Source organism: Oxyura jamaicensis, chromosome 17, assembly GCF_011077185.1.
Source record: "Oxyura jamaicensis isolate SHBP4307 breed ruddy duck chromosome 17, BPBGC_Ojam_1.0, whole genome shotgun sequence".
In the NCBI taxonomy this organism is placed as follows: Eukaryota; Metazoa; Chordata; class Aves; order Anseriformes; family Anatidae; genus Oxyura; species Oxyura jamaicensis.
In genome coordinates, this window is record NC_048909.1 from 2,049,461 (window position 1) to 2,062,843 (window position 13,383).

A 13,383-nucleotide genomic window follows, 5' to 3' on the forward strand; every position below is an offset into this window, starting at 1 on the left:
CCATATGGCCAGGCCTGCTGTTCCTCTGTCAGAAGCAGCAAGAAATACGTGCGGGCCAAAAGCTTGGCTTCTTGGTGCTCTGGAGCAGCAGTGGCTGCTGGTGCCAGCCGGGAGCTGGGGGTCAGGGCAGGAGCTGGCTCCTGAAGCCGGGGTGAAGGACACCTGCCAGGCTGCTGGTCACGGCTGCAGGGCAGGCAGCACCTTCCTCCCTGGGGAACGGAGGGAGCAATGCACCAAGTATTTGTGCTTTTAGCCCTTGCTGAGCTGCAGACAAAGCCTGGCGAGGCCGGGCGAGGTGCATTGCACCCTGCGCTGCCGCTACAGCTGCCGGGCCCTGCGGGCTCCTGCGTGCTCAGACGTCTGGGCTCTCTCCCAGTGCATCGGAGCGTGAGATTTCATGGGGGTGAGTAACAAGGCTCGACTGAGGCTGTGTGTGTGTGTGTCAGTGACCAAGGCATCTCCCTGCCCTCTGCTGGCTTCTCTCCAGCTCCGTGCCCCTCTGGCAGCAGCCTGGCGGTGCTGGCTTTGTCCGGGTGGCGGTCAGCCTGCTCAGAAGCAGACAGGCTGCTGCGGAGGTGCAGGAGGTGCTGCGAAGCACAGAGCTCCTGGCTCCCGCAGGGAATTTGGATGGAATTGCTGGGGCTGTGGGAGCAAAGCTGGGAGGAGGCATTTGGCCGATGTCTCTGTGGCAGCGTTGGTTTGAACTTGTGGCCCAAGCAGGTCTGGCTCCACCTGTAGGGTAAGAGCAGCTTGCCCGCATGGGCTGCCAGCAGGACAACTGCAGAAAACCCCATGGAGCACTGGCTTCCTCATTCCTGTGCCCCAGCCCTGGCTGCTGCTGCTTCTCCCTGCAGGCACGGGGCACGGCGCTGCCCTCGCCCGCGTCGCTGTCAGCACCAGGCACACCTGAGCTGTGCAGGGGCAGCTTGGCTCAGATCACTTGTTCAGCAGCATAAATACCGGCGTGCTGCGGTTTCTCCTGCTCCCACGGTTACAGCAGCATCCTGTTTGCTCAGCGGCTGTGCCTTGAGCAGGACAGAGGCATCGTGCTGGCTTACAGTGAGCACGGGCAAACCCTGGTGCGTCAGCCCAGACCTGTCTGCGGGTGCGTCCGGCTCCGGGGCTGGCTCGGGAGCACGCTCAGCTCGAGCTTTGCACAAGAGCACTGCATGGCCCTGGGGAGAGCCCGTTAACCTCCATCCCTCCACAGCACATCGGGGAGCCGAGCTGCACCCCAGTCACCTCCTGGGCACCAGGGAGAGGGCTCGCTGCGGATGGAGGAGTTCCCTTTCTGCACATGATGGACCAAGCCCTCCCTCATCTCCTGACAAGCGAACAGCCCCTGTCCAAACGTGGAAGGGGACCAGCGGGGCGGTGAAAGGGACAGTCCTTCTGTGGCCAGACAAATCCCTGCTGGCAGCAGAAGCAAGAAGGGAAATCTCCAAGGTCGTTCTGTGCTCTCTGTGCCGTTAGCGTGTCCCAGCTGCTGCGGGTTTGTTGTTTTCCCAGCTGTGGCAGGCTGTCGGGGCAGCAGCTCCTTTCTCTCCAGGAATTTTTAGGGAGGATGTTTCCAGCGCGGGAGCAGCCGAGCCCCCTGGCTCAGCTCCTATCAGGAGGAAAGGTAAGGCCCTGTGTCAGAGCCCTGCTAACCCAGCTGCCTCCGCTGCCTAATGACTTTCTCAAGGTATTTTTAGCTGTATATAAACTTCAGGAAAAGCTTTTGCGTCTGAATACACAGTGGCCTTTGTTTGGGCTTCGGGGAACGGTGAGGTAATGGCTGAGCGAGGCCGGGGTGGCCTGCACAGCCCCTTCCCCTGGCTTTGTGCATTTAAAAGTTGCTCGGGAGCCCTGGGGCGTGCTGTGCGCTGCCAGGGCCGCCCCGGCCTCTCACTGGAGCGTGTCCTTAGCAAAGTTCCTGCTCCCGAGGCAGCTCTCTGCCTTCCCAAAGGGCTGAGGCGGTGTCTGAGTGCCGGGGCAGCCACCAGAGGAAACCTTTGGATTCCTGTCAGCCGCCAGCCACAGTCCCTGTTGCAAAGCCAGCCTGGGTGTCGTGCTGCCACTGTGGGGCCGTGGTGCACGAGGACATCCTGGCCATGCTGCCTCCAACCGGTGCCAGAGGGAGGGCAAGCGCTGCGTGTCCCTCGCAAGGTGCCGGGGTGGCTTTCGGTGCCAATTTCCAGGTAAGAGAACCGGGGTGGCTGGGGCAAGGTCAGCCCAGGCCCAGCCTGTGCTCACAGGGCTGGGACAAGTGAAGCTGCAGATTGTCCCCTTTGTAACCATGCCAGCGTTTGGGAATAGGAGTGCTGCCTGTGGGGCAGAGCTGCCAGCTGGAGAGTTCAGGGGTAGTTGTCACCTCCCTGTCCCACTACAGGGGGGACTGTGCACCGGGCTCACCTGCTTCCCCTCTGCCAAAGCCACCCGACACGTGGCAAAATCCCAAAATGGCTCTGTGATCCCAGGCAAGGCAGGCACGGAGCTACTTCTGTGCCTGTGCTGAGGGGATCCCTTGCAGCAGAGATGAGCAGGAGCCCTGCGAGCAGCTCAGCGTGGGGCTGCTGCCAAATGCCTGTCCCAGTCCTGCAGGAGCTGGGCTTTCCGGCAGCTCTGCTGCTCCGCCAGGCACCCGAGCACACCCATGCTTTCATGGGAGCCTCCAGTTTGGTCAGGATCTTCTGTTTTTCTTCTACTTTTATTAGCCCTTGTCCCAGGAATGGCTCTGGCACTGAGGTTTTGTGCTCACCCCACTGTGCAGGCTCCTGGATGCTGCTGCACGCACCCGGGCTGGTGTTCGCGGCCCGCCTGCTCCAGCAGCCCCCACGCTTGCTCCACGGTCAAGAAACTCAGGCGTGGGGCTGGGAGCTGGGGCTCTGCGGGCACCTGGCCCTGTGTTAGCCTGGCACAGTGGGTCTCAGGGCTGGCACAGAGCTGCTCCGCGCTGTTGGGGTGGCGGGGGAAGGAGGGTGTGTGATGGGAAGGCTCAAGCCTGAAAACCAGGGCTGCTGTTGATTGCCTGCGGCATCTCTCGGCTTAATGGAGCTGGGAGCAGGGCTCGCGGCGTTTCCCTGGCTCCCAGCGGCTCTCAGTTAACGTTGGTGCTCAGGCTTGGTCTGTGCTGTTGGGGTGCTCTGTGCCAAGCTCTGCTCGAGTGATGTGTTTGGAGGCAGGGGAATGGCATCAGTGCCACCAAGTCAAGTGCGGGTGGCTCCCAGAGCCCAGCCGCATCCTCTGTGAGTGCCGTGGGCCTGGCAGCGTGTCCCTGCCTGGTGCTGCGCGGGGTGGGCTTCATCTCCTGCCCCGTGCAATTTGAAGGACCTCTGGTTTTCCACCAGGGGTTGGAAACAGAGGGCATGAAGCGCTGGCAGGTTCACTTCCAGCCCGGCTTTGTTTGGTGGACGTGGGTTGGGCAGGAGCCGCACTGAAATGTCTCAGGTCAGGCAGAGAGCGAGGGCCCGGCTGTGAGGCCGCAGCATTGCATGGAGCCCCAGAAGCTCTTGGAGCAGTGACCAAGCACCGGGTTAGTTAGCAAGGCTTTGCCCCGTAACCAGCAGACACCCGTCTCCCAAACTGCTGCCTTTCACCCCGCGAGACTTTCCCGAGAAGGGAACAGAAGCCGGGGGTGTCCGGAGGCTGGCGGTGCGTTGCTTTATGCCTCCACCTTGTGACAAGCTGGCATGTTGCATTTTAGCCTACATAGCCTGGTTCTGCTGGGGGGACGGGGAGGGCGATCACCAGGGGGGTGTTGTGGTGGGTGATGGGAATGAGCAAACCATCCCCTTTCATCCTGCACGGACATCTCTCGCTTCTCCTTGGCTCCCTCTGCAGCAGCCCAGCCCAGACGTGGTGGTGCTGTGCTGGAGGCGGGCTGCCAGCAGCGAGGGCAGCGCTGCAGCGTTTCCTGACGGGAGGAGCAGACGGGGCCGAACACCGCCTTGTCCGCCTGGAACCATGCTGCAAATTGGGTTGATTCCCCCCTAAGTCTCCCCCCCTTCCCCAGCCCCATGATCTGCTCAGTCCCTTTGTGGTGGGACTGTTGCTGTGAGCTCTGCGGAGCCAGCGCTGCGAACAGGGAAGCTGTGTCCGTGCACCAAGCCAACTGCTAGACCAATCTGGAGCCTCAGGACCTCCAGCAGTGATCCTACAAAGCAGAACAAACACAACGTGAGTTACTGGGTACCCAGGACTCCCGTTAGCGCTGCCAAGCTGGAAACAAACCCTCTGTGTTTACACACATTCAACAAACGTGGAAAGCCCTCTGCGTCTGAGGGCAGGTGACCCGGGGAGCTGCCCGATGCTGCCGGGTCGTGCTGTGGGCTCCGTTTGGGGTCACCGCTGTCCCGGGAGGGGTGCGGGACCTGGCTGGGTGCTGGGGAGGGTGGGCTGGGGGATCCTGGGGTTGTAGCTGTGGTTTTAGCTGTGTCTTGGCTCTGCTCTGTGCCCTCGAGGCTGCTGTTGCGGAGTGACATCGCTGAAGAAAACCAGCGCTGAGGTTTGAGCTTCCAGCGCTGGGCTGCAGCCAGGGGCCGGGAGCCCGCAGCCCTCCCCGAAGCGCTCGGTGCCGTGGGGGGAATTCACGGCCTCGGTTTGCTCTCAGGCTCCTCTCCCCGCTCAGCCTGCGTGGCCTCTTGCTGCCTGTTTGTGGCTCTGCAAGGGGAGCAGGGGTCTCCTCTGGAGGAGGGGCCCAAAGCTGGGACTGGGGGTGAATTCTCCATCAGGCTTGGCCAGGGGCATCGCTGCTGGTGGCACAGGGACCAGGAGCTGCCTGTGTGACAGCCGAGGCACAGAGCGTGCATGGCCTCTGCAGGAGTGGGGACGTCTCCTGAGCCCAGGAGAGGTGGGTGGCAGTGGATGCACCGCTCGTTGGGCCTGGAGGATGAGCGTGGTGGTGTCCAGTGGGGTGAAGGCAGCTGAACGAGGTGTGTGGCGTTCCCCCGGCAGGGGCCTCTCTCACCAGAAGCTGATGCTCCAGCAGCGCCATTCCAAGGCAATGACCTGCCCCTTACCTCTTCCTCTTGTTTCCCACAGGAGTCCTTTCAGCTGGGGAGCACAACTTTTCCTTCCAGTTCCTGCTGCCAGGTACGATGCAGGTGACCAGCTGAAGGCTCTGCCATGCAAGCCGTGGCTCTCCTCGCCTCGGGAGCTGTGCTGAGCCCTGGGCTGCCTGGCAGAGGGGCGCTGGCGGCGAGGCCCAGAGGTGCCGCAGGCAGCAGAGGAGCTTAGGCAAGCAAACGCCTCCTGCTTGGTGCCAAACCAGGCCTGCGCTGTTGCTGACAGCTCCGAGCATTTCTGTGGGCTCTCAGGTGGGCTCCTGGCTGTCCGTCCTGCCCGCAGCACGCTCTGCTGTGGTGTGGGGGTGCCTCCTGTAAGGAGGTCACAGCACAGTCACTGGGTGACCCCGGTGTTCAGCCCCAAGCCTTTTTTGGCAATTCTGCTCTGAGATACTTGCAGGACTCTTGAGGTGAAGAGGAAAGTTTTTTCATGTTTGTCAATGCTCGGCTTGACTCCGTCTCACAACGCCTTTTCTTTTTCTCTCTCTTGACTCCAGCCTCTGCTCCTACATCATTTGAAGGCCCTTTTGGCAAGGTCCTCCATCAGGTGAAAGCTGTGATAGACACACCTCGCTTCTCCAAGGACTACAAGTGCAACAAGATCTTCTATGTCCTCTGCCCTCTCAACTTGAATGACATCCCTGATATCGAGGTAAGAACAAGGCCTCAGGGCTTGTCCCTGCCAAGTGTGAAGCGTGGGAATAACTGTGTGATCGGACACCTCTGACTGCACGTCCTGCTGTGCGAGAGCAGGGTGGGGACTCCTGCTCCTGATCTGTCCTGTCTTGCTTTCTGTCCCTGCTCTCTGTGATTCTTGGCTCCTCCACACATTACTTTGCATGGTGTAGGTGAATTTACAGCATCCTGAGAGAGGTGTCTGCCAATAGTACCAGGTGCTTGTAGGAAACTGGGTTTAGGGAACTTTTTCTGAAGGGAAGAGATGCTGATAGGACAGCAAAGCTGGGGGGATGGAGGAGTGAGACTGATGTCTGTGGCAGTGCTGTGTATGTGGTTCTTCGTGGCCTCTTAGACCGGTATTTCTGATTGCTTGTTTTGAATCCGAGTGTTTTCCTGGAGGTGTTCTGACTCCCGGGAGTCAACATCTCTGTGTCTCTGATCTGCAGCAGCCCAACACGATGTCAGTCACCAAGAAGTTCAACTACAAGCTTGTGAAGAGTGGCAACGTTATCCTGACCGCCACCTCAGATCTGAAAGGGTACATCGTGGGGCAGGTGATCCAGCTCCGCACAGACATAGAGAACAAATCGGGCCGGGACACCGGGGCTGTGGTAGCCAGCCTGCTCCAGGTAAGCATCCGAAAGGACGATCCCTCAGCTGGGCTGTACTCCACCTCCCTGGTGTGAAACTGGTGCAGCTCTCACCACAGTGCACATCTCTTCGCGTGTTGCTGAGAGGTGGCAGCGAGGAGTGCAGACCTCTGGTTAACGTTGTTTCTCTCCCCCTTCTTGGGGAAGGAGGTGGTAGAACATGTGCTTACACCAGCTCAGCCCATTGTGTACTAATGGGTTATCCTGCCCCGTAACGTGCACGTTAGGTTTGTACTCCTGCTTATTTGACAAAGCAGTTGGGTGGTTTTGTGTCCTGCCTTGCACTTGTGGGAGACAGAAGAACATCTGCAGTCTTCCTGTTAGCTCTTTTTAATTCTGTCTGTGCAGAAAGTGGCTTACAAATCCAAGCGCTGGATTTACGACTTGAGGACCATCGCGGAGGTGGAAGGCTCAGGAGTGAAAGCCTGGAAACACGCGGAATGGAAGGAGCAGATCCTTGTCCCGGCACTGCCTCAGTCCATTTTGCAGGGCTGTAGCCTCATACACATCGACTACTACATCCAGGTGAGTACCTTGATGCTCGATCGCTTGAGCTCAGCAGATGTGTGGAGTGTGTGGATGGAGATGTGTGGGCCCTTGTGTCAGGTGAGCCTGGCTGTGCCCTGTGCAACGTACAACAGAGGATGCCACTGTTCTTCCTTCTTTTCCAGGTTTCCCTCAAGTCACCAGAGGTTTCAGTCACCCTTCCCATCTACATTGGTAACATCGCGGTGAACAGGGTCCCTCTGAGCCCCTCCCGGTCTGTGCAGCACCTACCGTCTGCAGTGGTACCCAGTGCCCCCCCGGAGGAGGAGGAGGCTGCCAGCGGCTATCACCCGATGGACAATGTCTTGATCCCCACCAAAAGCCATTCCCAGCAGCAGCCGTTCAGCTACGCCCCAGGACTGAGCTTCCAGGAAGCGGACTCTGAGCAGACGGGCTCCCCAAACCACCCCACGCTCTGCCTCTCAACGGGAGCCACCGTCCCTTACTACGCCGAGGGAAACGTGGTGCCCGTGCCCACTGCCAGCTCTCTCATTTTGCCTCCAGAGTACAGCACATGGGGCTACCCGTACGGTGAGCATCCTGCTCCTGAGGCCTGAACAGGCTGGCAGTGCGACAGCAAATGTCTGCTGTGACGAGAGTCAATTTGCTAGCTGGAAAGGTTGGAGCATAGGGATGTCAGCCCACCGGGGGCTGAACTCAGAGGGGATCGTGAGATCTCCCTGCCTGCCTTCTACAGAGGCGTCCCCTCCCGTGGCTGTGACAGCCAGCTGTCCGTTCCCACGTCTGCGCTCGTGCTGCCCTAGGCTCGTGAGAGGATCTCCCTGTTCTGAAATGAGCTTTCAGCTTCCCACAGATATAAAAACTTCTTGGCTTGTGGCGAGGCTGGCAGGAGCAGAGCCAGGAAAGTGATGTAACTGAAATCTTATGTCTGCCTTGGAGTGGGCCTGCATCTGGTCTGGAGACAGAAGCTGTGGGGGCGGGCGCCGAGAGACTGTCCAGGACAGAAAAGCTTGGGGAAATCCCAGCACGCTGCATTCCTCGAGCGGTGCTTGTCTGGGGTGGCAGAGAACAGCGGTGTGGCATGGCCCTGCCCGAATAAACCAGCCTGTTAGCACTGGGCTAACAGAGACACTCGGATGTGTCAGTCGTGGGGCAGGCTTTAGGGTGCTGGAGAGATTGTCTGCATGCACGTATTAGCAGCTTGCTTTGCTCAGCACTGAGTTACACAGAACGGGGTGCAGGGAGCCTCCCACACACCCACTGTAACCACTCTTATTCTATCTTTCCCCCGCAGAGGCCCCTCCATCCTACGAGCAGAGCTGCAGCAGTGCCAACTCCAGCATCAGCAACGGCAACTAGCCTGCCCTGCTTCGCGTCCCGTTGGCGCGCTGGTTCACCTGCAAAGTCTGGTACAGCACAAGGCGTCTTTTTATCTCCGTGGCTGCTTGGCAGGGTAAATGGCACATCCCAGCCTGGGCTTTTTGAGTCACTTTCTTGGGAGGGGAAAAAAAAAAACAAACAATAAGGGCAGCCAGAGCAGCCCGTGTGTGTGTGTGTGTGTGTGTGTTTGTGTAGGAGAGGTCTGAACCGTCTCCTGCTGCATCAGGTGCTGGAGAACTGGTTTTGCCCCAGGGATGCCCTCTGCAGCAGCCTGTGTTTAAAGTACTGTAGTCAACACTAACTGCTTTACTATCAAAGCACCTGCGATGCCTTATCTGAAATACTCCTGACTTGGCACGTCTCCACTGTAGGCTGAAGGCTGGGCTGTGTGAACTTTCTTTTGTGGGCCATGTGCTCTCCGGAAATGCTTTAGACAGCCCTCCCTCCCTGTCCTCGTGGGTCTCAAGCGTAGCTGAAACAGGTTTCTTGGAGTAAGCAGGTTTGGAAGGCCAGGGACTCTTACAGAGCCAGAAGCACAAGCCCTCGCTGTACTGGTGTGGTGGGGTGAGTGACTGGCAGCCTTTGGTCCCCTGGCAGCGGGCTGGACCGCTGCCTGCTTGCGGTGAGTGGAGAACAGGCCCTGGCAGCGGGGAGCCTTTTCAGCAAGGGTAATTCTTCAGAAGCCCTGCAGGAGACAGACCGTCCTTGCTTGCCGCTAGCCTGCGGCACGCAGGATGACCAGTACTAGTCAGGTCCCACGTCCCATCTCCTGCTCCTGTAGGGTACCCTCTCCATCCCTGCTGCTGCTGTCTTAGGCAGGCCAGAATTACATGACAATCAAGTCTGTCTGATGCTACCTCTGCATCTGCCCGAGGACCCCATCCGTGGAAGCCCTGTCTTCTGGGATCAGCCTCCCTCAAGGCTCAGCCTGCAGCCTCTCGGTCCGTGGTGCCCCACCAGTGCACGTGGCCTGGGGACGGCACTCTCTGCGAGCTGGTACTGGTTTGCTGCTCGCCTCCTGAGCCACCTCGAGCCACAGCAGGATGCAAAAACGAGTGAGTGGGAACACCGACTGCTACGCTTCATTTGCAGCCTCTGCTGGACGTGGCAGGTCAGGGGAAGAAGCTGGTGTACTGAAAACAACACTTTTTCTTCTGTGCTTTTTCTTTTCCTTGTTGTCTAGCTTTTTAATATTGACTGCCCAAGGTGAGGAAACCACAAACCAGCTACTCAGCTCAGAGCTGTAGGCATCCAGCCAAGGCTGAAATTGCAGACTGCACCTTTGGCACCTCTGAGAATTGGTCCCCACGCTTCCTCGTGCTGGGCAGGCAATATCTAACAAACCTGTTGTGAGCGCCACAGCCTCTGCCTCCTCACAGCCCTGGCAGGCAGCTGGGGACAAGCCCTGCTTTGCACTCTTCCTTTGCAAATGCTTTTTATTTTGTTTTATTTTATTTTAAAAGTGTTGAACTGCTTTAAGGATAGTGTAGAGAAGGTGCCGTTCTGAGCAGTGCTGGCACAACATGCACCAATGTTGAAAGAATGATTGTCATTGTCCCTAAATATATATATATATGAGATAAAGTTTTGTTTTTAATGATTGAATTCATAAATACAAATTTTAATGCTGTATTTAATAAATTATTCGAAGAGAACTGCTGTGCTCCTTCATCCATTTCCGATGCTTACCCATATGCCTGTTCATGCCAAATCCAGGAATGCACCTTGCTGATTTCTTACAAAATGAAGCAAGCTTTTTGCTCTCACCGGGAAGATGGTGACTTCTGCCAAGCAGCTCTGGGAAAACAGCCTGGGTGCCGTGCTGTGCTCCCGGCTCCAGTGGGCAGAGGGGGGTTGGCTCCGTGTGGGCTCAGCTCTGGAGACAGCCCCCACTGCCCCGCAGCAGCATGCAGTTCCCTGGCACCATGCCCTGAAGCCGTGGCTGGCCCCGCAGGTCTTACTCAGCACTCTGCAGAGTTCAGGTCAGAAAGGAGGAGGTAGAGTGCTGGGGAGGAAGGGGAGAGGGGATTTGTCCTTCAGGAGGATGGAGGTGGAACAGCCAAGGTCTGGCTGCTAGGGCTGGACACTGCCAGCCCATGCCCTCTCCTGAAGTCATTAGGAAGAAACTTACTCAAAATGGAGAGGAAGGCTCCTCCCCACACCCACGGAGTTTGGTGATACCATGTCTGAAGCATGTCGGTGTTGTCTGGATGTTGTCCCTGCCAGCAGCCTGAGGCACGACCTGTTTCATACACAAGGCTCCTTGTTCGGCCTCTGTTCCACCTGGGCTTCTGCCCAGCTTTTATTGTTTAGGACTCTCCCCTTTGCCTGGTGGTCTGTGCCTGGCACGAGAAACATTCCTGATGGGCAGGGCATCGAGCTTGGCTGCCAAGCTTGCTCACCTAACTCATATTTGCTGGCAGCTGGCTGCTCCTCCAGCACCTCTTGCTCTCCGTGGTGGCCCCTTTGCAAACTTTGCAAAGCAAGGAGCAGGTGGCACGCTGCCCTGGCGAGGGGTGCCTGCGGACTTGGAGGGCACAGGATGGAGTCAGGCAAAGCCCTGGGAGCTGCTGCTGCTTTTGGGTGCTAGGGCTGGGCACGTGCAGCTCCCACAGGGAGAAACCTTACCAAGTCCTGTGAGCCGGCTCTGGCCAGGCTGTAGGAGGCGGCACCTTGACTTTGTGAGCGCCGTGCTCTTGTGCAAATGCACAGAAATGACTGGCAAAGCAATGCGGTTTCCAACATTCCCATCCCAGCCCTGCAGCGAGGGTTGAAGCCTGATGCAAGGAGCCTTGTTTGTGTTTCATGGACCTCATAGAAATGGTCCAGGACCGCAGGAGGAAAAGAGCCCTCCTCTTCCTAAAGCTACCCACAGTTGTGACCCCAGGGTGCTGTGGCAACAGGTCCTCAGGGTCTGTGAGTACTTTGAGCAGTACTTTTTGGGGCAGAAAAGCAATCGCTGGGTGTATGCGCCCCTCTGGAAGAGGCGAGAGCTCCGTCCCTCCCCTCTGCCTCGCTGCTGCCTCTTCTCCGCAGCCCCTCTGGTTTCAACCTCTTCAGGTTGGGGGGAGCTCCTGGAGGCCCCTCATTCCCAGCTCCTCTTTCTTTCTGGAGTTGGGAATTTCTTTTTTTCTACAATAAAGACCAGAAAAGCCTGGCTTCCAAACCCAGCTCTGGGTAGAAAATGTTAGTATGTAGGAATTCATTTAAATTCCTGGCTCAATTTTTTAAGCAATTGTTTGTTCATTTTGTTTAAAATGAGGAGGGGAAGTGGTGGGGTGTGAGCAAAGCTTGTGAGATAATTGTTTCCAAACTCAGCATTCAATGGAAAATACCAAAAATATCTTCACCCCTTTCTAACACTGCCGTTTTTTTGTCCTGCATGTCTTTGTCCTTGTCCCGCTCTCCACACGTGCAACCTCCATGCTTTTGGCTTTCTCAGCGCTGTTTCTGTCCCACCAAGCTCCGCTCTGGCACCTGCTGCTTCCCCGCCTGCATGCGATGGGGCCGGGGGGAGGCCGCTGCCTCTGCCCCGCTCTCATCCGTCTTGATCAAGCTGTCCGCTGGCTCCGGGCGCGCTTCCCCCACCACGCTGCTGCTCTGCTGCCTCCCTTTGTCTGCAGCCTCTCGGCCGGCTCCTGTCCTGCCGGGGTTGTGTTTCACGGGACGCATCATGGAGCCGGGCGCTGAGCTGAGCTAACGGGGCGTGCAGCGGCGGGAGGGCCACAAGGGCTTTGCCTCGACACCTCCAGTTCTTTTTGGTCGACGTCGTCTTCTCTTTTAGCTTTCCGTGAACTTTCGGGAGTTTTGTAAAAATATTTTCTGCTAGTGCCTGGGGAAGGACGCTTTCTAAGACACAAGATGAAGGGTGCTATGGGGCTGTTTGTTTTTTAATTCTGTATTTTAATATATTTCCACCGTCCGCAGCAGGATCACGTCCCACCCCTCCTCCCCGGGAGGGGCCGGTGGGGGCGAACGCCCAACACGTGCGCCCTTCCTCGTACCGGCCCTCGTGGCGGTAACTCCTGATCTCGTGGTTCTCCTTACAGCTCTCGGGGTTTTATACAACATTTCTGACGGCTCTGTACAACCGAACACTTCTGTGCGATGTCTTACACGGTTTTAAATACAAACGAGGCGTTTTTACATGTTTACCACGCTGTCGGGGGAGTGTTTTTGTCCCGGGGTTTTTAACCACCAAATGTAAAGGGCAGAAAACGTAAATAAAGTTCTCCTTTTGTAAGGCCACGTCTGCCGTTGCTCGAGGTGGGGAATTTGTGCCGGGCCTTTCGGGGGACCCCGCTCGCACCTCAGAGGCTCGGGGCCCCCTCCCCAGCCGCGGGCAAGGCCCGGCCGGGGAAAGCCGCTCCCCGCCCGGCCCCAGGAGGCCCGGCCGGGCTCCGAGCGGCGCCCAGCGGCCTGCGGGGGGCTCGGCCTCCCCGGGGCGGTGCCGGTTCCCCCCGGGCCGGGCTCCCCCCGTTGTAAGCGCGGCGCGGCCGGGCGGGGGCAGCAGCGGCCGGCACCGGGCAGCGCTCGGAGGCCGGGCCGGGCCCCGGGGCTGGGCCTCGGCCCCTCCGCCCGCAGGGCCCCGTTGTGCCGCGGGCAGCGGCTGCGAGCGCCGCGGTGTGGGGGGCGGCCTGAGGGGACATGGCCGTGAGGGGACGTGGCCGTGAGGGGAGGCGGCCACCCCCGCCATGGGTGCTCACGGCCCCGCCACCCAGCCAGAAGACCGCGGGCATGGGACAAGGTGCCCAAGGAGCCGCTCCCCAGGGGTGACGCCGCGGCATAACGCTGATGGCCGGCTCTGGGCAGCCCCGGTGTCGCCGCTGGGCACCCGGACACCCAGGCTGGGAAACGCTAATTCTGTGCTACTTCTGTGCTGTGCGCCCAGCTGAGCGCGGTGCCACGGGTAACGCTCAGACCTCCCCGGTGCTCCCCAGGGCCGGGGTGGTGGCACTGAGGGGCACGGCACAGTCCTGGCTCTGGGTTTGTCGCTGTGTCCCCAAGCCCCCCCCTCTGCTGAGCGCTCTGTTTCCACGTGGATCGTTATCTTAACGAGGGCAAGGGCGAGACGTGTCCCCGCTTGCCCTGCTGGCAGTGCTGGAGCCCCTGCCTGGGACACG

At 58.8% G+C, this 13,383-nt stretch overlaps 1 protein-coding gene across 1 annotated transcript in view; it reads left to right on the forward strand.

Moving 5' to 3' along the window:
- ARRDC1 (arrestin domain containing 1) overlaps nucleotides 1-9,915 on the forward strand; it is a 29,877-nt gene extending 19,962 nt beyond the window's left edge. Inside the window, exons 3-8 of the mRNA XM_035341708.1 lie at nucleotides 5,023-5,073; nucleotides 5,543-5,697; nucleotides 6,170-6,352; nucleotides 6,722-6,898; nucleotides 7,045-7,450; nucleotides 8,175-9,915. Coding sequence (XP_035197599.1) covers nucleotides 5,023-5,073; nucleotides 5,543-5,697; nucleotides 6,170-6,352; nucleotides 6,722-6,898; nucleotides 7,045-7,450; nucleotides 8,175-8,239 — 1,037 coding nt within the window. The 3' untranslated portion in view covers nucleotides 8,240-9,915. The remainder of the gene's footprint in view (nucleotides 1-5,022; nucleotides 5,074-5,542; nucleotides 5,698-6,169; nucleotides 6,353-6,721; nucleotides 6,899-7,044; nucleotides 7,451-8,174) is intronic.
- Nucleotides 9,916-13,383: the final 3,468 nt, after the last annotated feature.